The sequence below is a fragment of the Juglans microcarpa x Juglans regia genome, chromosome 2S (genome assembly GCF_004785595.1).
Source record: "Juglans microcarpa x Juglans regia isolate MS1-56 chromosome 2S, Jm3101_v1.0, whole genome shotgun sequence".
In the NCBI taxonomy this organism is placed as follows: domain Eukaryota; kingdom Viridiplantae; phylum Streptophyta; class Magnoliopsida; order Fagales; family Juglandaceae; genus Juglans; species Juglans microcarpa x Juglans regia.
Window position 1 is genome coordinate 13,592,525 of NC_054597.1, and position 25,164 is coordinate 13,617,688.

General features: G+C 38.7%; 2 protein-coding genes across 3 annotated transcripts; both read left to right on the forward strand.

Annotated features, from left to right (window-relative positions):
- Positions 1–11,736: 11,736 nt before the first annotated feature.
- LOC121252812 (vesicle-associated protein 4-2-like) lies at positions 11,737–16,516 on the forward strand. 2 transcript variants are annotated; one of them, XM_041152634.1, is made up of 8 exons: positions 11,737–11,885; positions 12,544–12,749; positions 13,680–13,750; positions 14,514–14,595; positions 14,747–14,865; positions 15,733–15,810; positions 15,939–16,058; positions 16,166–16,516. In XM_041152634.1, exons 1-8 carry the CDS (start codon positions 11,857–11,859, stop codon positions 16,223–16,225), a joined length of 765 nt encoding a protein of 254 aa, XP_041008568.1. In that variant the 5' UTR covers positions 11,737–11,856; the 3' UTR covers positions 16,226–16,516. The 2 variants fall into 2 exon arrangements, with proteins under 2 accessions (XP_041008568.1, XP_041008567.1); XM_041152633.1 differs by lacking the exon at positions 11,737–11,885 and having other exon boundaries at positions 12,198–12,749.
- Positions 16,517–23,461: 6,945 nt separating this feature from the next.
- LOC121253383 lies at positions 23,462–24,235 on the forward strand. Its single transcript, XM_041153403.1, has one exon. The coding sequence runs from the start codon at positions 23,462–23,464 to the stop codon at positions 24,233–24,235; it is 774 nt and encodes a 257-aa protein (XP_041009337.1).
- The last annotated feature ends 929 nt before the right edge of the window (positions 24,236–25,164 follow it).

Genomic DNA, 25,164 nt, shown 5'->3' on the forward strand with positions numbered 1-25,164 from the left:
GCAAAATACATTTTGGGAGTTAAGATCTACAGAGATCGATCAAAGAAACTTATGTGTTTGTTCCAACAAACTTACATAAAAAAAGTTCTCGAGTGCTTTCAAATGAGTGAATATAAACCCATTGACACTCCTATTGCAAGAGGCGAGAGCTTGTCCGAAGAGATGTGTTTTAAAACTCAAAGAGAAATGAAAAAGATGACTCGTGTCCCTTATGCATGTTAATGTTGTGGGCAGTCTGATGTACATAATGATGTGTACTCAACCAAACATATGCTATGCAGTTGGCTTGGTGAGTAGATTCCAATCTAACCCTGGACTGGCCTACTAGAAAGCAATCAAGAGAATTCTGAGATATCTCAAGGGAATTGCAGACTATGTGTTGCGCTATCAAGAATAAGATTTGTAGCTGAGAGGTTACAGCGATGCTGATTGAGGCAGTTACTTAGATGAGTGCAAATCAACCATTGTCTCTCTGCTCAACAATGGAGCCATGAGACATGATAGCGCAAAAGGAAGTGGTCTTGAAACACTTTTCTACAGGTCACATGGTTGCTGATCCCCTGACAAAGCCTATAGCAAGAAATATTTTTATGGCTCATATTAGGAATCTAGAACTGCAGAGATTGTGAATGTAATTTGTGTTTCAGTTAACATTGAGATGTAAACTTTCTTTTGGGATATTAATACAATATGATTTTATTCAGTTCTTGTTTTTATCGTATTGTTTTCTGAATACACACAAGTTATGTCAACAGGCTTAGATCGGCTCACTCACACGAACGATCAGCTCTGGCGCTTGAGTAGTGAGTGGAGATGAGACATTGTGTCCCTAAGTACTTGTCCAAGAGGATAAGATGGTTGACACAAAAATATGTCGTCTTAGTGGGAGATAAGATGAGGTCTATTGTATTAAGAGCACCTTGCGTGGGTACCCTACAATTCATGTAGCATGTGGTTAGCCAGATGCGAGATCCTTTATGATGTCTTGGTGGCAAGCAAATAGAGGAACTCAGGTTAGACTCTTAAGGAACGGCTAGACTAAGATCTGTATAGTGTTGATATAGACATATGCTTTTTTTTGGAAGAAAAAAACATTGTAGCATGTATTTCATATTACATGTGCTTATTCGATCAAATAAGTAAGTGAGTAAATGGTTTCCTTCTTTCTTACTGTGTAAGTCTCATATTTTATTAAGTGTCATTTATTTACCTTTGACTATGTCATAAGATGGAGGTTGTAACGTCTACTACTTTGGCATGCTTTCTATGATCATGATTGATACGGTCTAAAGAGGCATTGCTGGGAAAGCGGTTGACCAATGTTGAATGACATGAGAGCAAAGGGAAGACTATTCGACATCATATCTTCAATGACATTTGTCGACGTCGAATTGTGATGCTACACATTGGTAGTGACTAAGGTTATAAACACATCGAAATGATTTGGAGGTAGCCAAGCATTGTTCTAAGTTTTTTATGAACTCAAGAGGGTTTGAAAATGCTTGATCTAATGCGATTGAATGAGTCTAGAACATGACAAGACACTTTAGGGATGTTGTTATACTGGTCTTCTCTGTGAGAGATTTGGCATAGTGTTCCCATATTTCTTTTTGTAGGTGTGCTTGGTGGTGGCATAGCCTATTTGCTTCTATGAACAAGATTGAGAAAGTTAGAGAAATGCAAGGCCTTAGGTCATGCCCACTGTGTGTGAGTGGGAGATGTAAAATGAAGGGGCACTCACATGGGCAAACCCCTTTTATGCCGTAACGAGCCATGGCATATAATGCATGGCTTAATGGCCATGCGTTACATGTTTGTGAACAAAAGTGGCAGCGACCACTTTATTGCAGTGAATAAAGTCTGGCCTTTAAGGCTAGCCATATGAGATGAACAAGGAGGGTTATATATAGCCCCCTCAAATGGTTATCTGACAATTTTTTTACAAAAAAAATACATAATCTCTATCTTTTTGTTCTCTCTTGAGAAAATATTTAGGTTATCAATGTGTTGAGTATTACTCTAATTTATTCTACCTAGTATACTTCACCACTAAGAGGAGATGCTTGAGACTTGCTGGATTGTTCAATATGGATAAACTTGTGGAGCAACTCAATAAGCTGTGTGTTAACGTCGTGTTTCGCACACATTTAGGCCAAGCTCTGACAACTCAAGCCTTCGAAAATAGACCCTGCAAAAGGTAGAAAATACTGCGGCTTTAAGGGGCGGCCTAGGGGCTGGGTACTTCTGATACTAAAGTTAGTAAATATTCTTGGAGGGTAGTAAATAAGTAAGGGAGATTAGAAATCAGATAGCGGTTTACTTAGCAGCAGTGTCATTAAGGCGATGTGGTTCTCTGACCCTGCGTCTAGTCTATACAAGCCGTAAATGACCTGATGTCGATGGATCGAGGGCCCTCCGTGTTCCTCGTTGTGTTCTGTGTAGATCCCTGGGTTCTGAAGGCTGCCGTAGAATGTTAGACTTATTTGTCTTGTCAACTATTTGGCACCCTTCACTGGTGGATGTTTTGTCTCCTGCACATATATGGGAGCCCTTAGGCCAGGCCCGGTGGGCCTTTCTCGGGGAAAATCCCCTTAGAGTTATCCTGACAATTCCTCCCGGACGGATCCGGGGAGAATTCCTTTTATTTCTTTTCGCCCCTTATTTCGTCAAATTCCCTACCCTCCTTGTTGCATGCTGAGCGACCGCTCACATTCCGCATACGTGGCAATGCGATGTCAGTTACGCTTTTGCATTGAATGGTGCTAGGGGTGATAAATGATCCGGTTGGATTGAATGGACCGACTGTTTTGGTCCGGACCGGACCAAGACTGAGACCGGTCGGTCTCGGTCCACGTTTTAGAGGACCAAAAAGTTTCGGTCTGGTCCATGTTCCAGGGTTTTCCAGACCGGATCGAATGAAAAAAAAATATTTTATATATATTATTTATATAATATTTGTACAATTAACATTATAAAATTTTAAATACATTATTAATACTTGTTAATATTCTATAAATTAACAATACTTTTTATATATTTTCATCTAACCTATCACTATTAACAATATAAGATTTTAAATATGTTATTAACACTTATTAATATTCTATGAATTAACTAATATATAATATCAATTAGTTAATTATATAGTAATTATATAAATTAATAATGTAATTTTTATCTAATTTATTATCATCGACCATATAAAATATTTTTTTATTGATTTTGTTACATAATCCACATTAATAAGTCACTTAGTTTAATTTAGTATTTTAAATAATTTTTTTATTAATTGATTTAAAAAAAGAAAAAAAAATAGGCCGGACCGAATGGACCGGACCAAACCTTACCAGACCGATAGCTACTGGTCCCTATGGGTGTTCGGTCCTGTCCGGTTCTGAAAAATGATGGACCGAAAATGGAACATTGCTAGACCGGACCGACTGATTTGCACCCCTAAATGGTGCTCCTTTGATTTCTGCGTCATGACTTCGTGTTTCACAGCCATTAATTTCGCACATTGTATTAGTAGATATGCTTTGTAGCGATTACGTTAATTTTGTGATTCTTGTACCCAAGAAGGACACGCGGAGGTACTTGGAGTAATGACTCCTCGAGAGGGCGAACGTCAACCTCGCCTATATAAGGGCTCCCTTTCATGTTGAGAAAACCCATTATATTCATTCTACCTTCACCCTGTCATTCTGCAATTTATTTTTCTTACTTTTCTTCCGAAATTCCTTACCATTTCTTTCTATCCTTTATGGCTCCGAAAAAATCTTCGCGTTCTGTCAAATGAGTAAGGCCCTTAGGCGCTGTTCATGCTATTGCCGGTAATGGCGGCTCCCTTCTAGATGACTTTGTTGGATTTTCATGGAGGTCGACGGTCACCTCTGCCGAATTGGAGGAGTTGAGGTCGACCTACAGGATCCCCTTAAAAGTGGAGCTCGTAGTGCCTTCCCCCACTGATGGAGCGAAAGATTCTGAGGGTTATGATACTAAAGTGGTGGTGTACCCTGCCATGTTCTCTTGTGGCCTTAGGTTTCCATTTTGCTTACCAGTGCATGAAGTGTTGAGTTTCTTTAATTTGGCGCCCGCTCAGCTTCCCCTCTAACATGGAGGATTCTAATCTCGTGCTGTGTAATCTGGCACAATGCTTTGGAGGAGGCCGGAGCAGATTTTCCTGACCTCACTGCCTATGAGTTCTTTATTACTCATAACCTAGTGCGAAAGGGCCAACACATCTATAGTTTCCAGCTGGTTCAAGAACTGGCCCGAGTAGAGGAGTGGCATACGGTGGTGAAGGGATACACCTGAAGGTTCTTCTTTTTGTCGGTGACGGATGGGAGTACCCGGTCTGGCATACCATTAAGAGCCTATTTTACGTACATGCCAACTGGGGTACTGTAGATGGTGACTCGATCAGCCGCCCTAAGCTGAGCCTTGATGAGAGGTTGAGACTGGGGGTCGTTCGAGCCTGGGTAAAGGCGCATCCAGGCGACCTTTCTTTGGAGACTCTGTTGACAGAGGGCAATCTTTGTTGGTATTTGGCCCCATCGCTAATCTGAGCTCCGATGCGGGTATTCTAATGAAGTTGGTTGCTCCATCTACTCGCAGTCGTTCCCCGAGCCCTCCGGTCGGAAGGGGAAGAGACCCGTAGGGCCTTGCCCACTTCTGTTGAATCTAATAATGTCCCCATTCCTCCCGGAGGGCTGTCCGTTCTGGTGCTTTCGATCCCGGCGCCCCCAAGAGTGCCTGAAGAGACGGTGCCGATAGCCAATCCTACTCATGCTGTGTTGCCAGCTCAGAGAGTTGCAGTCGACACTGCCCCCATGATCAAAGCTATTCTCCTTGGCAGTGCCGAGGTGGAGGAGGCCGACATTCCAGGCGAGGGAACCGCGACACCTGATGTGCTTGGCGATGTAGTGGGTGAGGAAGCCATTGAAGAAGTTCTGCCTGACCTTCAGATGACCGCGTCACACGACCGTGCCAATTGTTTCCACAAGACCGAGGGGAGAATCCAGAGGCTATCTCCAGGGGTAAAATTTGCTTGCCAGTTCCTCAGACTCTCTCTCTTCTCCGCTCTCTTACTTTTTTTTTTTTTTTTAACCTGACTTTTTATGGTAGGGGTGGAAGCATCTGGCGGCCTTCAGTGGAGACAGCCAAGTGGAAATGAGGAACAATAACCAAGACCTTTGTTCTCTGGTTCAAGTAGCCTTAGATCGTGTGGCCTTCGAGCGGAAGCAGAATGAGGCGGTTGAAGAAGCCTTAGCCGACTTGGTTAAGTCCCAGGGGGAGGTTGATCAGCTCCGCATTGAAGCCTCACTCGCTTGCCAAGCATTGAAGCCTCACTTGCTTGCCAAGCGAGGGACACGCTGCAGTAATCCCTTGACCAGTGCCAGGCGGAGATGGAGCTGTTGTAAGCTGATATTCGAGAATTGTACCAGCAGGGAGACACAGATGGTCGGTCGATCAAATGGCTCGAGGCCCAAGTGCAAAACCTTAACGAGTCAGTGATGACACAAAGGAAAATCCTGGAGGAGGAAAGGTAGAGAAGGAAAAATGCGAAGGCTGCCCTGGAAGTGAATAAGCTAGTCCTCGAAGGTCGCAAAGTTGTCCTCCGAAGCTTGTGGGATGAGCTATCTTATGTCTGTGAGGTTTGCGATGATGAGTGGAAATTCGACTATACGGAAGGTTTGGAGCAAATGAAGACCTACATTCTTCAAAATCCCCAGTCTGACCTCCAGGCTATAAGCATGAGGGACTTTCCCCCACATGAAGAGTCCCTGCGGCGGCATGACATTCTTAGGAAGGGTCTAATTCTGAGTGGCCTTGGTGATAGTCATGCAGGGAATGAACCCGCTTGTTGAGGGTGAATTTTTGGGGCAGATCTCCTTGCCAGTCCTCCGATGTTAGGGTCTCGAACCCCTTGTTCTTGTTCTTGCCCTTTTACTTACGGGGCTCGACTTCGAAGCCATTCTTGGGAAGGGTCCCTACGAAGGCACGGCATTTTTGGGAAGAGTCTAATTCCAAGCGGCCTTGGTGATAGTCTAGTGGGGAACGAACCAGCTTGTTGAGGGTGGATTTTTGGGGCAGATCTCCTTGCCAGTCCTCCGATGTTGGGGTACCGAACCCCTTATTCTCGTTCTCGCCCTTTTGCTTACGGGGCTCGACTTCGAAGCCATTATCCACAGCCGGCGGGCTATCTTGGGGGCTTCCCGGGTGATGCAATCATCGTGTGACTCAATTAGTTGCCTCATTACATCTATGTTGATGTTTTCTAGGTAACTTCAAGTGTTATTTACACGTCGTAATAGTGGAGGCCTTTGCTCGTTGCTTCGCATGGAAGGGTGATTTGATCGGGCTTGGTTGCAATGGTGAACGACCTTCGTCCTGTAAGCGGTTCTCATTGTAGAAATCAACTTCGAGATGTTCCAATTCTTGGCGATTTCTTCATCGTGGTTGGAGAATTTTGGCTTATCTTGTTCTACGTTGGTTCGAGAACAGTGTGGTCTTGTGGTCTTTCTAGGTTAGCCCTGGTCGTTTTACCATCTAGGTCTACGATCAGGCATTGATACTTGTTTTGTTGAAGACATGAGGTTTACGATGTAACTTGTTCCTTGTAGTCCTGCAACTTTATGATGTAACTGGTTTCTTGTAGTTCTACGCAATGTTTTGAATACCGTACCGGACGCCGTACCGATCAAGGCACTGGAACGAAATATTTCGATACCGGTACCGTTTCGGGATAGTCGATATATAAATAAATTATATATATAAATATATATAAAAATTATATTCCAAAATAATAGTCTATATATAAATAAATTATATATAAATACATATATATATATAAATTATAAATAGTCTAGTATGAATTGAGGGTTAAAAAATAAGCTTGTAGTTTGAAAAAAAAAATAAAGGCTGAAATATCGGCCGGTACAGGCCGAAATTGAGGCAAATACGGCCGGTATTTGGGCCGGTACGAAACGGATATAGTACCTGTACCGGCCGAACGACCGGTACAAAAAATATCGATCGTACCGGCCGGTATGGTATGAAATCCAAAACACTGGTTCTACGGCTTTATGATGTAACTTGTTTCTTGTAGGTCGTCTATGTAGACTTCCATATTTCTTCCTATCTGATCAACCGCTGGTAGGTGGCCCATTCATTCTTGAGACTGAAGGGCATTGCCTTGTAGTAGTACAAACCTCGGTCTGTGATGAACGGAGTTTTCTCCTTCTCTTCGAGCTTCATATGGATTTGGTTATACCCCGAGTAGGCATCCATGAAGATGAGCATGCGATGACCCGCCATCGAGTCAACAATGAGGTTGATGCGAGGAAGCAAAAAACTGTCCTTCGAACAAGCTCTGTTGAGGTTAGTGAAGTTGACGCACATTCTCCACTAGCCGCTCAGCTTCTTTACTAGCACTACATTAGACAGCCACTCCGAGTAGTGAGCTTTTTGGATGAACCTCACCCTTAGCAGTCGGTCTACCTCCTCGGCTATGGCGGCGTTCTTTTCCCCACTGATGCTTCAGTGCTTCTGTTGTACCCCTTTGGCTTTCGGATCCACACTTAAACTGTGACATATAATTTTTGGCAGTATCCCGGGCATGTCCCCATTGTTCTATGCAAACGCATCCAAATGTTCAGCAAGGAGCCGCTGCATGGCATCTCAAGCTTCGGACATCATTTCATTGCCAATCGCCATCGTAGCTTCTGGTTGATCTGGGTGGAGGGTAACAAGCTCCAGCGGCCCGATTGGCTGGGCCTTTCGAAGCTCTTGCTCGTCTCAAACTTCGCTTATAACCTCGGTGCGATCGGGGGCTGGAGGCAAAGCGTCGATAACCTCTGCTGCGTGTCGTGCTTCATCCGCGTATGCATGTTCTTCTCCCATAGCGACCTTTCCATTCCTGCATGCCTGGCTCTTTGCCTAGCCTGTTTCCATGTCTCATATAGCTTTGGTGAATCTCTAAGCTGCTAGGAACAAGTTGTCTGGGGTGCAAGAAAGACACGCAAGATCTATTAAGATCTCACAGACAGGGCTACTGTTAATGTCTTGTTTCACACACCTTTGGGCCAAGCTCCGACAACTCAAGCATTTGAAAACGGACTTTGCAAAAGGTAGAAAAGACTGCGGCTTTTAGAGGACGGCCTAGGGGTCGGGTAACCTCCGATGCCAAAGTTAGTATATATTCTTGGAGTGTAGCAAATAAGTAAGAGAGTGTAGGGATCATAGCCTTTTTTTGGTACATGGAGCTGGCTATTTATACCGTGATCTGGGGGAGAGTGCAAATAGTCTTTTTCTCCACAAAGTTCCTGCCTTCTTTTTTGTATCTATTGTCAGACCTCCTTTAATGCAGCGTGGCTTTGCGTCGACTCCATAAATGTGGCGTGTTACTTAGCAGCAGTGTCATTAATGCGGCGTGGTTCTCTGACTCGACGTCTAGTCTATACGAGTTGTAGATGACCTGATGTCGATGGATCGAAGGCCCTCTGCATTTCCCATTGCGTTCTATGCAAATCCCTGGATTTTGAAGGTGACCGCAGAATGTCATATTGATCTATCTTATTGACTATTAGGCACCCCTCCCTGGTAGACGTTCTGTCCCTTACATAGATATGAGAGCCCTTGGGCCGAGGCCCAGTGGCCCTTCCTCGGGGGAAAATTCCTTACACTATGTTTGAGATATTCCCTTGTGTTCTCTAACATAAATCAAAACAATATTCTTTCTCAGGTTCTAGTATACTGGACTTAAATGGAGACAATCAAGCTGGCCATTGTGTGCATCTTTGTATGCTAATCAACTGGTCGCTGAATGGATACAAATGAAACTTGACCCAGCAGCCAAATCAAATTTACAAAGAGAAGATCTCCATCCTAGTACATCAGAAAGTAAAAACAAAGTCAAAAAAGAAAAAGAACATTGCAACAGTTATGAATTAAATTGAGTTTCCCTTATCTGATCTAACAGCTCAAAATTCAGTCATTTCGATTCAATCAAATGATCTTTTAAATTGGTCAAGGCTCTCCATTTTATGGCAGCTTCGATATGGTACAGTTAACAAAGCTTTTCCTGACTGGTCTCCTCCTCCAACATTGGGAAGATACTAATAGCCAGAACAAGTCATATCCATTCTTCCTACCCAAAACAAGGGGAAGCCACAACCGCACTGATATCACTTTTCACCTCCAATCCATAGTATTGGGAAGTCCAAAAGATCTAAAGAAATCAGAACTTATGTACGCACTCAGCTGCATGCAGAATGAGCCAGCCTCCAAGCTGTGACAATTTGGTAGCACACCCTTTACCAAAACTGCCCCTTGCTTGCTCGCTTTCTACAGTGGAAAGGACCTTCTGCAGATACTGATCTTGTAACCGACTTTGTGAAACATCTGTCATGATCTATATTTACAGCGTGCTTGGGGAAAAAAAAAAAAAAACAAATCCCCACCAAGAAAAAGGTTATGCTATGCCGCCTTATCTTTTGAATTATAAAATAGAATGACTAGGGCAGTAAATCACCTAGAAGAGCTCATGGGTCCGGCATTCAGACAACAAAATGAGAAGAGGGAAAAAGAAAAGTGACTTTATGCAGAGACTGCTGGGTTATGCCCTAACAACTTACTAATTGCCCCCAATGTCTTGGTAGGTTACATTATTGCCTACCAACAATAATTTAGATGGAAAAGGAGTGATGCCTTTTGCAAGAGGGCCACATGGGAGAGTATCAGTGGCCATTCCTGTGTGGCTATCTTTAATTAATGGCACCACAAATATCAGGTTCTAATGTCATACTATCATAACATATCATGCTCTTCCATCATGCTCTCTAATTATAAAAAATAAAAAAAAATAAAGGATATGATCCATTCTTTAAGCAAAACCGAATCTTTCAATGAAAAGGACTGCTATAAATATAAATAAATTATATAAAATAAATTTACAAATTAATATAATTTCATAGAATTTGTTAGATCTATCTTATAATAAAAGTAATTTTATAATCCGACATATCACATCAAGCCACATCAATTTGTAATTTTACTTTTGTATAATCATTTTACGGCTAAAGTATTTTCCTACAGTGAATAAACATAAATTGGAAAGTGAGAGTTGGAAGATAAGGAGGAATAGAATGACAATTGTTTAAAATGACCCTCACCCAAAGGCTTTCACTTTCATTCCTTTAGATTTTTATTGGGACATGTTGGTTGTGCATATTGATTTTGTACTCTCTACTCTCAACATTATTAGTTTTCTGTAGTGGAATATAGCATTCTCAGTTGATGAAAAATAATGACTGATATTTCAGTTCTTAGAGAAAGACATAAGAAAACGTTTTCAAATGTATCACTTTATAATCATTATTTTTAGATTAAGAATATTGGAAAATATATCATGTAGTACTGCATTCTTTAAAACAAGGATGAAATGAAAAGTGTGTACATGGAAAGAGAAGAAGAAAGATCCAAGTTCCAACTTTATAGCCTGATGAACCCCAACCCCAACCAAATACAATCAAACATTAACCTACCAATTTAGTAATCCCCGCGTAATAAATTAGTCCATCTATATAATTTCCAAACACAATCAAATTTTAAAATATAATCGTCAAGGAAGGAATATATTGACATTCGTATTGTCAATCATATTAAGACAGATATGAATCGAGGTTCAAAAAATTAGTTCGAGTGGACTTTTTGAATTGTTCACCGAACTATTTCAATCGGCGGATTTAGGCTGATTCAAACTGATTTTAGCCGATTTCAATCTGAGTTTAGCTAATTACAACCAATTCAAAACTATACATATTTTTTAAGTTGTCTGATAATTGAGTGTTTTTTTTTTTTTTTAATTTCTTGTACAAAAATATGATAGAACTGAATATATATTAACTTTTGCATTACTGTATTCAATAAGAATCATAGACAAATTGAAAGATAAACATGTAATTCTTTACTTTCTTTAATTGAAAAAAAAATAGGAGATGAATGAATATTTTGTATCAAATTTGTGGTTGTGCTTAAAATACTTCATTTGACATGTGCTTATAACTTAATGGTCTTTATCTTCTTCGTATATGAGGCAAAAAAAATGTAGACAATTGAGGTTAAATAAATGAATCATATATTTATTGAAACTAATTAGATTCACATCATATTTTTATTGAAATTAGTCAATGAGTTTATATTTTATACTTTTCTATACATGATATTAAATGCTTGAATTGCTTTATATATGATTTTTAATACTTTATAATTTATATCAATATTCAAATAATAGATCCAAACTTATTATGAATTGTCCGATTTAACAAACGATTCAATTTGTTGAATCTCCCGATTCTTTGATGGTCCATATGCGATTCTGATTTTTTGAATAAAAAATCTTCTAAAGTTCAATACTATAGCTTAAAATGATATAAATAAATACATAAAGCAGGTCCAGCATTTATATTATTCGAGATACTCACTCGGGTAATTATAAATATTGTGAAATTTATTTTATGTGTTCATCTTTTCTTCACTTAAAATTTTAGAATTTGGATAAAAAACTCCATGAGATCTAAATTCTATCAGGGCTATTAAAATTTAAATGCATGTTCACGTATTATTTCATGTCATGTCAGTGCAAAAAATTAATCCATAAAAAATATAAATCAAGAACTAAAATAAAGTTGAAGATTAAAATTTTTTAAAAAAAAAAGAAAAGAAAAAGAAAGTGATGGGAATGGGATCCCATGAATCCCTTCCCCCTAACCTCGTATGGAGGTCGCAAGCTACTGTAGGGAGGAAGGGTCAACCCTTCACCCTGTAGTTGGGAGTGCGGCTCTTTAAGGGTGGCTCATGCTTATCAGATTAGTTGGCAGGCACCATTAGGGGGGGCGGGGGGAAGTTGGTCCCTTCCCAACCTATTGGCACCTCAAGAATGGCCCCCACCTCTTTGTGTGGTGGCAGCCAACCTATGACATCTCATGACATTTTGTTTTTTTTCCATACTAGTTTAGTAGTTTTTATCTTTGGCAGTTCTTTTAATTGTACTTGCGGCGATATGGCAGTATGATCTAATATTTTGAAACTGGAAAAATGATATTGATAGAATTATTTTACATTAAAATTATATAAAAAAAAAATAAGAGATTTTCTACTCGAGAATCACTTTGTCATTCGGGCAAGGCGGGTGGAGTGATGGGAATCGGATAGTTTTTGCAGCAAGGAACAACGTTACAACAAACCCATCTCCTGAGCAAAAAAGTAACCACCGGGATTTCCGACATATCAAAAAAAGCGTAACGAAAAAACATACACAGCTGAAAGGTCATTTTCCGCCATATGGTAAAGAGCTTTCACATCAAAAGCAAGGCTGTTCCTCAAGCTCATGCGCAAGTTCAAACAAAAACAAAATCCAATCTTTGTAAGCAGCTCCGACGAGAGATCCAGGCCCAGACCCAGTTAGTGGTGGGTCTGATTTCCCCGTCTAGAAATGGCTGTTGATAGTGAGAAATCAGCTACGGATGGGAAGATTTGGAGTCTTTGCAAAATGCCGTTTTGGCAGGCAAGCATTGCTTCCTCTTCTTCTTCTTCTGCCTCTGCTTCGGTTTCTGGTCCGAGTCACACTCATCATGCTGTTGAAAGTTCGAGCCTGCATTCTTCGAATGCCGTTTCGGCTATGGCCAAGTCTCTGCTTCCGACTCGAAGAAGGCTGCGACTTGATCCTCCCAACAAGCTCTTCTTTCCCTGTAAGACTGTTTTTTTCTTAGTTCAGTTTTTGTTCTGGGGTTTTATTCGAATTTAGTTGTTTTGGGGGTGTGTACTTTGCTGTTAAATTTGTTGCACTTCGATCTGGGTCTTATTTTCTTTTTATTCCGTTCATGATTTTCTATTTTTGTATCTAGAACGAATTCATTTGGTAATTACCAATCTGGGTCTTGTTTGTGAGTCTCTGGAACTGAAATTCTTTGTTGCGTGGACAGTATGTCTGTTTTACGAAGGATTTATTTATACTTCTGAGCAAGTTTTTAGAATTGCCTTCCTCTTTATTCTCGAATTCTGGTTCATTCATTGGTAGACCAAATAAAATTTTAAAAAGAAAACTTGATTGATTTGGCGACTGCTGATATGGATCGTCTTAGTTTGATCTCTAGAAATGCGATTCTTTTTTCTATTGATTAGTTTCTATTGCGTGATTCATAGGTTTGAATGAGTTATAATTGTTAGAACTGCCATAGACCAATATGTCGGTTTGGAGTGCGTGGCTGGACAGGTGGAATCGTTTGAAATCTGGGTTTTCTTTATACAGTCTGTGCAAGTGAAATCCTTTGTTATTGCAGTTTTTTGTGTTTTTTCAATATATATTAATTTGTGGCTAAAATTTTTCTTTTTGTACTAATTCAGCTCAGCCGGTCATGATTCTGTTGCTAACCTATCAGGGGTGTGGCATGTTGATGACTGAATTGTTTCGATTAATTATTAAGACTTGATTTGGGTTGACTATTCTTGCATGTGATTTATATCTCTATTAGATTCATCGAAAACTTCAGCTGTAACTATCTTACTCCAGACATGTTGTTAATAATTGGTAGCAATAATGTTGAATAAGTTTCTCTGCTATTGCTATTTGCAAAGATTTTTTTTGCTACCCATTTCATCGAATTCTGTTCCACATGAAGTTGAGCCTGGAAAGCAAGTCAGGAGTGCCATTGGGATTAAAAACACCAGCAAGTCTCATGTGGCTTTCAAGGTAGGTATTTTTTGCGGTTGTTTTTCTTTGCCTTTTTACATTTTTTTTTTTTTTCTCTTCTTACCTTTAGATCCTTGCCTGTGCTGCACAGTCACCTATACATATGATAACCAAAATATATGTTTTAGAACCTCACAACTGACTGTGACTAGGTAATAAAAAATTCAATTTTTGACCATCACCTATCATATTAGAACGATGCTCACTGAGGAAAATGTATGTTCGCCATAATATGGAAGAATGAATTTTTGCAATTTTTAACAATTGATGTTCTGTATTGATAAAATGTATGTTCACCATAATAGTTGCAAAAGATCAGTGCAATGTCTCTGAAAAACTAGGTCAGAATTTGGATACCAGTCCATGGTAAGATCTCGTCTGTATTTTCCACACCCTTTTATATATTCTGTGCTACATTTTGTCTATACAAGTTCTGAAAGCTATTTCTGTTGTTTAACAATGCTCAAATTTTTATTTTAACCATAAAAAAAAAAAGCTAGACTTTTGAGATAAGGTAGAAAAGAAAGTATTACTGCAGATCCTGCCTTTTTCTCCCTCTGTTATTATTGTTTTTACATATGTTGTAAGAATTTATACTACCACTGGGACAATCTAACAAGTGACCTTGGTTGTTTTAAGGTATTACTGGCTTACTGCAGATCCTTTTTCTTTGTGTTTTTCACTTTTATTATTGTTTTAGACATATCTTGTAAGAATTTCCACTATCACTACAACATTTAACGAGTGAACATGGTTGTTTTAGTTCCAAACAACTGCACCAAAGAGTTGTTATATGCGTCCTCCGGGTGGTATACTTGCTCCCGGTGAAAGTATAATTGCAACAGGTAATTCAACCTTCTTGATCTTTTCTTGTTGAGCCCTTCTCCCTGCCCTTTTCTTTCTTCTGGCATTTGGTACTGTCTCACCGCATTTGTAATGCTATGCTGCACTTGTTTAAATTGTATTCCTCTTCTGAATTTTTGACTTGGGTGACAGTTTTCAAATTTGTTGAGCCGCCAGAGAACAATGAGAAACCAATAGATCACAAGAGCAAGGTTAAGTTCAAAATCATGAGCTTAAAGGTGAAAGGTGAAATGGACTATGTACCAGAACTGGTATATCTTGCAGGCCCTCAAGATTGAAATTTACAGTTGATATAATTTACTCTCAACTTCTCGTGTCTGCTTGATATAGAAACTCATGCAGTGCCTTGATCCTGTTCTTCATATTTGCATTATTATATGTATCATCGTTGAAATGCTAGGTCAGTGGAACAAATTAGTATGGAAGTTGGAACTGCATTTTATGTTCGTTGCATTTATTGAGTCAAACTTTCCTGAATTTTTACATTTCCTAGAAACCAAATGAGTGGAGAAGATAACAAAAAATGTACGTTTTTGAAATCTTGATCACAAAGTGATGGTTTAAATATCATTTTCTTTTGACAACCAGGTGGATTTCGCATGTTAGTGATGGGCCAAAATTAGGAGCTTTATGCCCATGTCTGTGGCCCCTTTTACCTTGCATTCTCTAGTTTATTTACAGCATGTTCTTGTTCATTCGAATTCTTTGACATTGTTTATATATATTTTTTGGCATGTGTGATATTGCTGTGCAATTTATTTTTTAATTTTCCTAATATCATTCTCAAAATAATAGTCCTCGTTTAAGTCTTGAATAATTCGTGACATGAAATATCTTTTGCATGCATTACCAAAATGTAACCTCATTTTAATTATGATGATTATTATAATCGGTTTATTTTTTAAGTGTTCAAGTAAAGGTAAAGTTTAATATTGAGTGTATTCTGTTATCAACTGGACTTTCCTGTTTATTCTGCAAAGCTTGGTTAGAATGACATCCGTGCGCCTTTTTTCTTTATTACAATTCAAGACCACAGTGCATCATTTTTTTTTTTTCCCTTTTTGATGACATGCTATTTAGATGTTGAAGAAAATGAGTTATATGACACTTCTGTGCAGTTTGATGAGCAAAGGGATCAAGTAGCTGTTGAGCAAATTTTGCGGGTAGTTTTCCTTGAACCCGAACGGCCTAGCCCTGTAAGTAGAATTGGAATATGTTTAGTCTTTCTTGTGCCATTCTTACCTTCTAAGTTTGCTTGCATTTTTAATTCTGTTCATAGAAAAAAATACAATGTTTGGATAAATTTAACTATCCTTTTGTTAAGGCAATGGAAAAACTTAAGCGACAGCTGGCAGAGGCCGAGGCTGCACTTGAAGCACGTAAGAAGCCTCCAGAAGACACAGGTCCTCGAATTGTTGGGGAAGGACTTGTTATAGATGAATGGGTGAGGCAATAAATAATTATGGGATTCTATCTCCAATCTGATTGGCCTTTTATGATCTTTGTTTTGCATAAATCTGACAGTCTGCCCTCCGTTTCTCTTATTTGCAGAAAGAACGGAGGGAAAGATACCTTGCACGGCAGCAAGTTGAAGGGATGGATTCAGTGTGAAGTACTGTCAGTTCCTCATGTTTTGTGCAATTATTTTTCTAGAACAGCTCTATATTGTGATCTTGAGTTTTCTCATCAATCGATCTCTAAGTGGTGGTAGAGACCAGCAAGAGGGTCTGTGAAAAGATAATATGGAAGCATCTCTGTTGTCATAGATGTGAGTAAATTTGTATTTGGTTTAAAGTAATTGATTAAGGGTCATCCCTATTACTTGTAGAAAGCAGGATTTTAATTAGAATTGAAATTGGCACTTTTTGAAGAATGAATATATTGCCCTTGATTTTATGCAAACAGAACCCCTTTTATTTACCTATTATTTTCCAAATTATTTTGCTCTATGGTTGTAGAAGTCCTCAATTTGAGAAAATGATACCATTTGTGGCTCTTAGATGAAAAAAGAAAGTTGCCCCTGAAACCTCAGATGTATAACTTGTTTTTTGTCCCTGGAAAAGATAAGGGACTGTAGGTGTTGTTTTGAAAATAGATCGGATACTTTAGAACACATCTTTTCATCTGGAATTGTTTTTTCAGTCTAAACCTGAAAATTTTCATTCAACAAAAACTTTGCAGAAAGTTAAATTATATGTGCAACCCGATTATCTCTTGGAAGGGTTGCCCATGCTTGCAAATATATCAATAATATACTCGCAGGTCCATACCTTTTTTTTCTTTTGAAAAAGAAAAGACAAGTGCTACGGCTAAAAAAGAAGTCTACAAATTGATGTGGTTTCAGGTGATCTATTAAATCTATTTTATAATAAAAGTAGCGATACAATCTGATAAACCACATGAAGAGACGTCAGTTTGTGAGATTATTTTTGTATAATTCCTTTAACTAAAGTATTTGAAAAGGGTTGGAGCTTGGAGGGATTTCCAGAGGTTTATAGCTTATACTGCCACAAAAACATCTTATCCGATTGGCAACTCGCACGCACTACACGTTCATCCATTCAATGTATCTATCTTTGGAAGCATTGATTCGTTTGTCATATGATGCCCATACTATGCCCACGATTCCTTGTGCTAAATCCTAAAACTTTTTTTCCCCACTGTTAGTCTTCCTTTTTCTGTCCTTTCATTCCATATCCCTCCCAATCTGTTTGCTTCAGTCCCTGTTTTCAGGGGACCCAGTTTACGCGTTATCATTAGACATGGAGGATGATAACACTTAGAAAATAATGGAACACGAAAATATAGAATCCAGCTATCAAAAGTAAACTTGGCATTATTTGTCCCCATCAAAGTGACAACGGATTTATACACAACTCTCTGCTGGCATGTCGAGTACTTTAAATAGATTAAGGCTGCATTTGAATATTAAATTAAATTAAGTTGAAATGATAAAATATTGTTAAAATATTATATTTTAATATTATTATTATTTTAAAATTTAAAAAAATTAAATTATTTATTATATTTTATATTAAAATTTAAAAAAATTATAATGATGAGTTGAGATAAATTTAAAATCGAAACGTATTCTAAGTGATACCAGAAGGATTGTGATTTGATTATTTGATTTGACAGCCTCAAAGTGCATAGTATAATCTTCTTTAATCCAGATATGGTCCTATTATTTTTTTTCTGCAAACTATAAATTAACATCCCAAGTGCCTATCGAATCTCTGTACTTTATGTGAATTAACTTATTGACATAAAATCTACTTACTGGCACAATGCTCATTGATCTTTGTTTCTATCCCCAATGAAAGCAAAAGGCAGGAATTAATAATGACAAGTGCTATGTTAATAAAGAGAATTACAAAAAATAATAATAATAAACTTGTAAATTTACTTATCTTAATGTGATATGTCACTTAATATAGTACTGACATATGTTATGATCTTGAGAGTTAAAGGTTTGTATGTATATAGTATTAAGTCATTGAATATTCATAGATGAGTGAAACCGTCAAAAGAGAAATAACTACCACCCGGTCAATGTCGATAGAGTGGGCTGCCGTGGTTGTCGGATTCAGAAGCGTGGTGGAATGTTATGATACTGAGGGTTAAAGGTTTAACCAAATTAGTATTCAACAATTTTAAAACTTTTAGATCAATGATTAGGTCATATCACTTTAAATCACATTAGTTTGTAAAGTAATATTTTGTATTATTTTAACTAAACATTTCTCTTTATTCTTTAATAATATAGCAAGCTGGCGTCCTATCAAAATGTAATGATTTTGCTGCAATTTTTTATGGCCCTTTTATTTTCTTGTAATATTTTTATCATATTCAATTAGCCTTCAGTTGCTTGTGCATATATATATATATATATATATATATATATATAATAAAATAAATAAATAAATAAAAATGACTAAAATCTTCCAATATATTTTCAACTATGCTTTGTTAATAATAAGGAAAGGGGAAGAGAGAGAGAGAGAGAGAGGGAGAGATGGTGATGGGAAGGATAGAAGTTTAAGATCTTACCTCCTAAACAACTTGAATGGTGTTGGATGGAAGCCAATGGATAGGAACAAATCACTATCTTTGAGGAATCATTAGCAAAAAGAATCAAGTTCAAACAGGACATGCCACTTTTATTCCCAAGTGGGTGTATCAAGAGCACATTTTCTTCCCTTTTTTTTTTTGTTTTTGAAAGGAAGAGCAGATCTTCATTTCTAAAAGCCAAAGGATATTATGCTCTATATAATATATATTTGTTGAGAATCCATCACTATTGAAGCACTAGCAATGTGGAATAAAGGTGAATATGACTTTGTATTGTATGGTTTTGCTGCATTTCCATGGTTGATTCTCAGCTCAACATCAATAAAAAAGGAGGGAGGATTATTTTAGGATTTCTTGGCTACATAATGCCATGCATATCATTCTAGTGGGTCGAGTGAAGTAATCTTTTAGAATCCTTATACAGATTAAATAAGCTCTAAAAATAAAAAATAAAAAAATAATGTTTGCACTCGCTATAAAGAAATCATTATCTAATACAAATGATCTTTCTCACTTGGTCACTTTACCGAAATGGCATGCCATCAAAGTACCCAAGAAAAGAAGAGAAAGCAAGCAAGGTGGTAACAGGAAACTCTCTCTTTTCTTTTCTTCCCCACTTTAGAGGAGTTTATGGCTTTTCCCAATTATTTCATGCACTAACCTTTATTTAATTTAGAGAATTTCATTCATCCGAAAGCTATATTTCTTGGGAATAAGAGTTAAAACAAAAGTGACTCTAGGGGTACTCTCAACAGAACTTTTCAATATTACAACTTTTTAACAAAGTTCTACAATTGAAAGCTTTGCAATGAAACGTTATTATATTACCTACATAAATCTCAAACAGTTACTGAGAATCCTAATGTTCAATTTTGGAATATTAACTTTATATAAGAATCAAGTTTTTCGATTTTGAATATTACCATAATTTCACTCCATTTAAAACTCGAGATCCTGATTCCTGACTTCCATTCTGTCATAATTTTACCAATTTGTTGACTTTATCATTTAAAATCAAGTTAAACACGTCTAACGTTGCCCCTTGCCTCTAATTTCGGACTCAAAGGATGGCAAGGGCCATTTAAATTCTCCATTAAAGAGTAGCATTATTGGGTTAGGCAAAATTCTTGGGTAGCTAATATTTAGACAAAAGACCCTCAACTTGACTCATAGGAGGGAGGGTACTGCAAGAGATGAGACTCATCGATCTAAACGTCTCTCGAGTAGTGTTCAACTCTTAAGTGCTTGTATGCATAGTAGGTGTAATATGCAGAGAACCCTTGATCTCCTTATAGGAAAGACATCAACGGACCACTAGGATATTGTCTGGGAGAAGGAAATCGGAAAACCACAACACATTAATGGCAGCATTACCCGGGCTGCATGCTACATTGATGATACCGTCGCAAAACCATGCCGCATTAAATGACTCTAACACAGGGAACAGTACAAAAGATGTGGACTCTATGGGAACGATCTATCTCTCAAGCTTATAGTATAAATAGCAACTCTCAGGTACAAGAATAAGCTCTCTGATCCTTAGAACTCTTTCACTTATTTACAAACATCTAATAATACTTACTAACTTTGACATCGGAGACTCCCCAACCCCAAGGTCACCCTCTCCTAGTTGCATTCTCTCCTATCTTTTGTAGACCCATTTCGAAAGACCTGAGTTGTTGGAGTCTGGTCTAAATGTGTGCGAAACACGACATTAACACAACTATTTCCAAAAGGGATGCTGAGAAGTTTTTTACCACTGCATGGAGTTTGTGGAATAGACAGAACCTGGCAGTTTTCCAACATAAACAAGTTGCTCTAGATATTGCTGGACAAAGTGGATTACATATGTGCTTCAAAGCTTTCAACTAGAGAAAGATGTTTTGGATGGCAACAACCACCACTTGATAGTGTTTTTATTTTATTTTTAGTTTTTTATGGAAATATACTTCATTTTATTCAATGAAACCGACGTTACAAATGTGACTTATCAATACAGAAAAAACCTGGACTATAAGCCAAACTATGCATCTGCTCTAGGGTACCACCGCACACAAATTCTTTTGTGACGGACATTATCTTAATTTCTATAAAACATTTTGTAAAAACAGAACTAAACGAACCCTCTTCCAAATAATAGAAGCACTAGCGCCCTTCGTCCTCTCAAGGAGGAGGAGTACTGTCGCACCGCCGGCCTCCTGAAAGACGAACGAGACTCTGCTGCTATGGACACCAAGTCAAATAGCCTATTTCTTTTTATTATTAAGTAAAAACAAACCAAACCTGCAAAAACATAAAAACAAAAAGTAACATATAAAAAATACATAAACACATAAAACAACTGTAAGTGGGAGCTTAGGACTTCATCGCCTCTTTGCTTGCCCCGCTTCTTCCTTTTATTTATTTATTTATTTTTTCGTTCTTCTTCCACTCATTCCTTTTATGCCTTTGTTACCGCCCACCCGTTGCCCCCCCCCCCCCCCCCCCCCCGGACTGCTTTCACCTTTGCCCATGCTCCCTCTCTGCGACCGCCACCCACCACGAGCATCGCCATGAGCATCAGCTTCACAAGTCTAGACGGCACGAGCACCCAGCTCTCGCACGGGCACCAGCCTCCACTACGCAGGCGACCAACCCCCTCCACCTATGCACGACCATCGGCTATAGCCATCGCCACCATCCCTTTCGCCCAGCTTTTGCCCCAGACTGTTGTTGCAGACGACTCTTTACCTCACATTTCGAGTCAAAAGAGAAAGGATGAAAGGAGAGGTCATCTGGAAACGAAGTGTAGAAGAGGCTATGCTAAAACACAAATCTCAAAAATGTTGAAAAGGATTAGAGACTATGCTAAGACTGGGATCACCGGAAATTGTTCTCCTTTATTAGACTTGAAAATAAAGACACACAAAAAAAAAACAAAACAAAACACAGATTGAAAATATGGGCAAGAGGGAAGTGAGCAGGGAGTTCCGGATTGGAATAGTGTTTTTAAGAGAGAAGTTAGAGTTTCTCTCTCTAAGAAGTGGTCTTAGAGTTTCCACCACTCGATAGTGTTAAATTAATGTGGATGGAGCATTGTTTTCTGCGTTCAATATATTAGGTATGGGTGCTGTTTTACGCAATGTTCTGTTTTAATGGCTGGTAATAATGTGGTACAAAGAGAGTGTTGTGTTTAGACTATTGAAGCTCTTGCTACTTTAATAGTCGAGACAGATTCACAAATTATTTTTGAAATGTTAATGCTGAGAGGAGGTCCTGTCTGAACACAGGGCTATACTTGCTGATATTAGGAGTTTGACTATGAATTTTCAAGTTATTGAATTCTGTTATACCCGAAGCAAATTCTGTGGTTTATAAACGAAACCAGATTGTTGCTCTTAAATAAAATATTATTAAAATATATTTCTTCTAGTATTAATTTTATTTTAAAATTTTAAATTATTTATTTAATTTAGTATAAAAATTTAAAATGAGATGATTAGATAAGATGAGAATAATTATAAAAATAAATATGCTTGCAGATTAATAAATTTTGTTTCAGTTAAATAAATAAATAACTCTTTTCAGGGAGCAAAAGCTCCTCCCTCTCCCACTCCGAGTCCTCCACTATTGTACTTAGGCCTGTGCACCATCCACCTCGTATTGATTTTGGACCCGACCCGACTGCATATCATGTCCCTAACAACCCGACCTGTAATATTCGGGTTGGGTTAAAAAGAATGCACCGACTAAAATGCTGACATGTAATACGTTGATATTTTATTATTCAACTATAATGAAATCACTTTCGAGTTTCTAGCCTAGGAACGTCTGTCATCTGTAACTTCTGACCTTAGGAAAGAGAAATAGAAAGAGAGAGAAATGGTGGGCATTACGGGTCGAATGAAGAGCGAAGAGGAGGCGAAGTTGAGAAAGAGGAACGAAGAGCTGGAGAGGGAGCTGAGGAAGAGCCAGGAGAGGGAGTGGCAGATGAGAAAGGAGTTACAAAAGGCTTGGGAGCAGCTCAGAGTCTTCAAGGAGGTGGAGGAAAGGTTCTAGTCGCAGCTCAGTGAGCTCGAGGCGGAGTCCATCCACCAGGCCTGTGAGTACAACACTCGTCTACTCTCCCTCGTAGATTGGCTCTCCCGTACCACCCACCAATCTGCCTTCGCTTGTTCGCATCAGCACGACGCCCATTTAGAGAGAAAAAGAATAAAGAGAAAAGGAAAAGAGTGCGATCAACATGATACTGAAACACATATGAAAGGCAACAGTTGTCTTCTTCTGTTTAGTCTTAGATATATGTTCTCTGTACAGAAAAAAAGTAATTGGCTTCCCTAGGATTTTTACTGAAATACTTGAAGAATGTTAAGAGTCGATTTATCCCATCATTTATCAAGTTCAACTCGACACTCAGCAAAATCGTATTTTGTTAGACGGATCAGATCGGGTCTGACAGGTTACTCGGTCTAACTGGTTTTTTGCACATGCCTAATTGTATTATATCCTCTTTTACAATCCGTCTAGTACAGGCGCTTTGGCACACCGATCCCGCATAATACTGGAATAACAGTCAGCTTCTTTTTTTTTTTTTTTTTTTTTTTTTTTTTTCTTTAAAAAAAAAGGAAAAAAAAGAAGAGGTCGCGTATCGACTCAGTTTCACCATTTCCGTCTCCCCCTCCGTATTTGGTGAATTCGCTTTCAAGTAGAGTTTTCCCATATATATGCATTTCCAAGGGCTCTTATTGTACACAAATTAGAAAAATCCTTATCTTTTTTCCTTCATAGCCGCCATCGATGGACCCAGAGGAGGTCATAGAGCTCTTTGATTTTTACTGGTTCGGCCTCAAAATCTTCAAGAAACAACTCTCAAATGTACAGAATTCGTCGGACTTCGAAACAAACACAGCTCATCAAATTCAAGAAAACCCGCGAAAACCAGATATTTCTCGCGTCCCAACCCTCCATAGAAGGTCCCTGAGTGACCAATTGAGCTCTAAAGCAAGCTTCAATTACGGCTCTATGTCACCAGATACAGTCCTTCTCTCACCAAAGCTCCGTACCATCCTTTCTGGAAAAGAAATCAAGGAAACAGAGAAAATTAAACCAACAGATCTTCAAGTATCGTCCAAGAAGGTGGTCACAGGTAGTAGAAAGAAGAGAGGCGAAACCAAGAGCCTGTCTGCCCTTGAGTTTGAAGAGCTAAAAGGGTTTATGGATCTGGGTTTTGTTTTCTCAGAAGAAGATAGGAATTCAAGCTTGGCTTCAGTCGTTCCTGGGTTGCAAAGATTTGGGAAGAAAGATGAGGAAGAAGATGCTACTGATGAATCTGCAACTTCAAGGCCTTATCTTTCTGAAGCTTGGGAGGTTTTGGATAGAAGAAACTCAGAGAACTCACTGATGAATTGGAAAATTCCTACCTTGAGCGATGACATTGACATGAAAAATAATCTGAAATGGTGGGCTCACACCGTTGCTTCCACTGTTAGACGAGGAAAATCTGGTAGGAATGAAAGAAGGAGAAGGGTGCGCCTCTTCAACACGCACCATTTCGAATTCGCTTTCAAGTAGAGTTTTCCATCCTTTTATATGAAAATATATCCACTCGGGTCATTATAAATTTGAACTGCGCATCCTTAATTTATGCTATCTAAAATCTAGGATTTTCAATTTGAACCAACAACTAGACAAAGTAACAGTTCATATGAGTATGTCACCAGCAAAACCCAACAGATTTCAGAACCAGAGAGAGAATTCACTGATATAAAAACTGTTTTTCTTGTTTCTATACAAATTTACGATGATTAGTGATTTACATCAATACATCTCATCCTCTCCCCGAATACTCTCGACTCCCCTGCCAGATCTGTCCTGAGTCCAGATCGATCCTACTCGGTCTTCCCAGAGTCACCCACTACTCCCGACTTCCGGCTCCAATTTCCGCTCATTTCGCCATGCCTCATCCCTGGCCCCAACAGTTCAAGTACATGACCCGCCTGAGAGACTCGTCGGCCTGTCTCTTCCTGTCTTCGATGTCCGAATTTCCCAAAAACCCGTCTAGATCCGATCCGACCACGCCGGATAGTGGCCGCAGATCCGAGGAATCGTTGTTGCCGGAGAACTTTCTTCTACCGAGTTGAACGGAATTAACGCCGGATTTCAATTTACGCCCCTGATCCGCGTGGCCTTGCACAACTGCGACGCTCGCCGCCATCCAAACACGGTTCAGATAATTCATTCTTTTTTGCTTGTTTTTTTTGTGTGCTCTGGAATTTGTCGTTTGACAAATGGGGTGGTTTTGCCGTGAATTCGGTGAGTGAGGGAAGGAGAGGTGTATTTATAGGGGAGAAGGAGAGAGAAGGAAAGGATTGGGGAAAACCGGAAGTAGTTTTTAAATGGCTGTTTAGAGGGTTTGGCGAGATGGTCGAGGTTTTTGGACTTTTGACAATTGATAATCCAAATAATTCATAATAATATTATAAAATAGAATATTGTTATAA

Bases quoted from the DNA above. Each gene is read 5' to 3' on its own strand.
- LOC121253383 (XM_041153403.1), top strand. From the start codon at position 23,462: ATGGACCCAGAGGAGGTCATAGAGCTCTTTGATTTTTACTGGTTCGGC.
- LOC121252812 (XM_041152633.1), top strand. From the start codon at position 12,494: ATGGCTGTTGATAGTGAGAAATCAGCTACGGATGGGAAGATTTGGAGT. The intron at 14,596-14,746 runs GTAATTCAACCT...CTTGGGTGACAG, and splicing joins TGAAAGTATAATTGCAACAG to TTTTCAAATTTGTTGAGCCG. The intron at 16,059-16,165 runs GTGAGGCAATAA...TCTTATTTGCAG, and splicing joins GACTTGTTATAGATGAATGG to AAAGAACGGAGGGAAAGATA.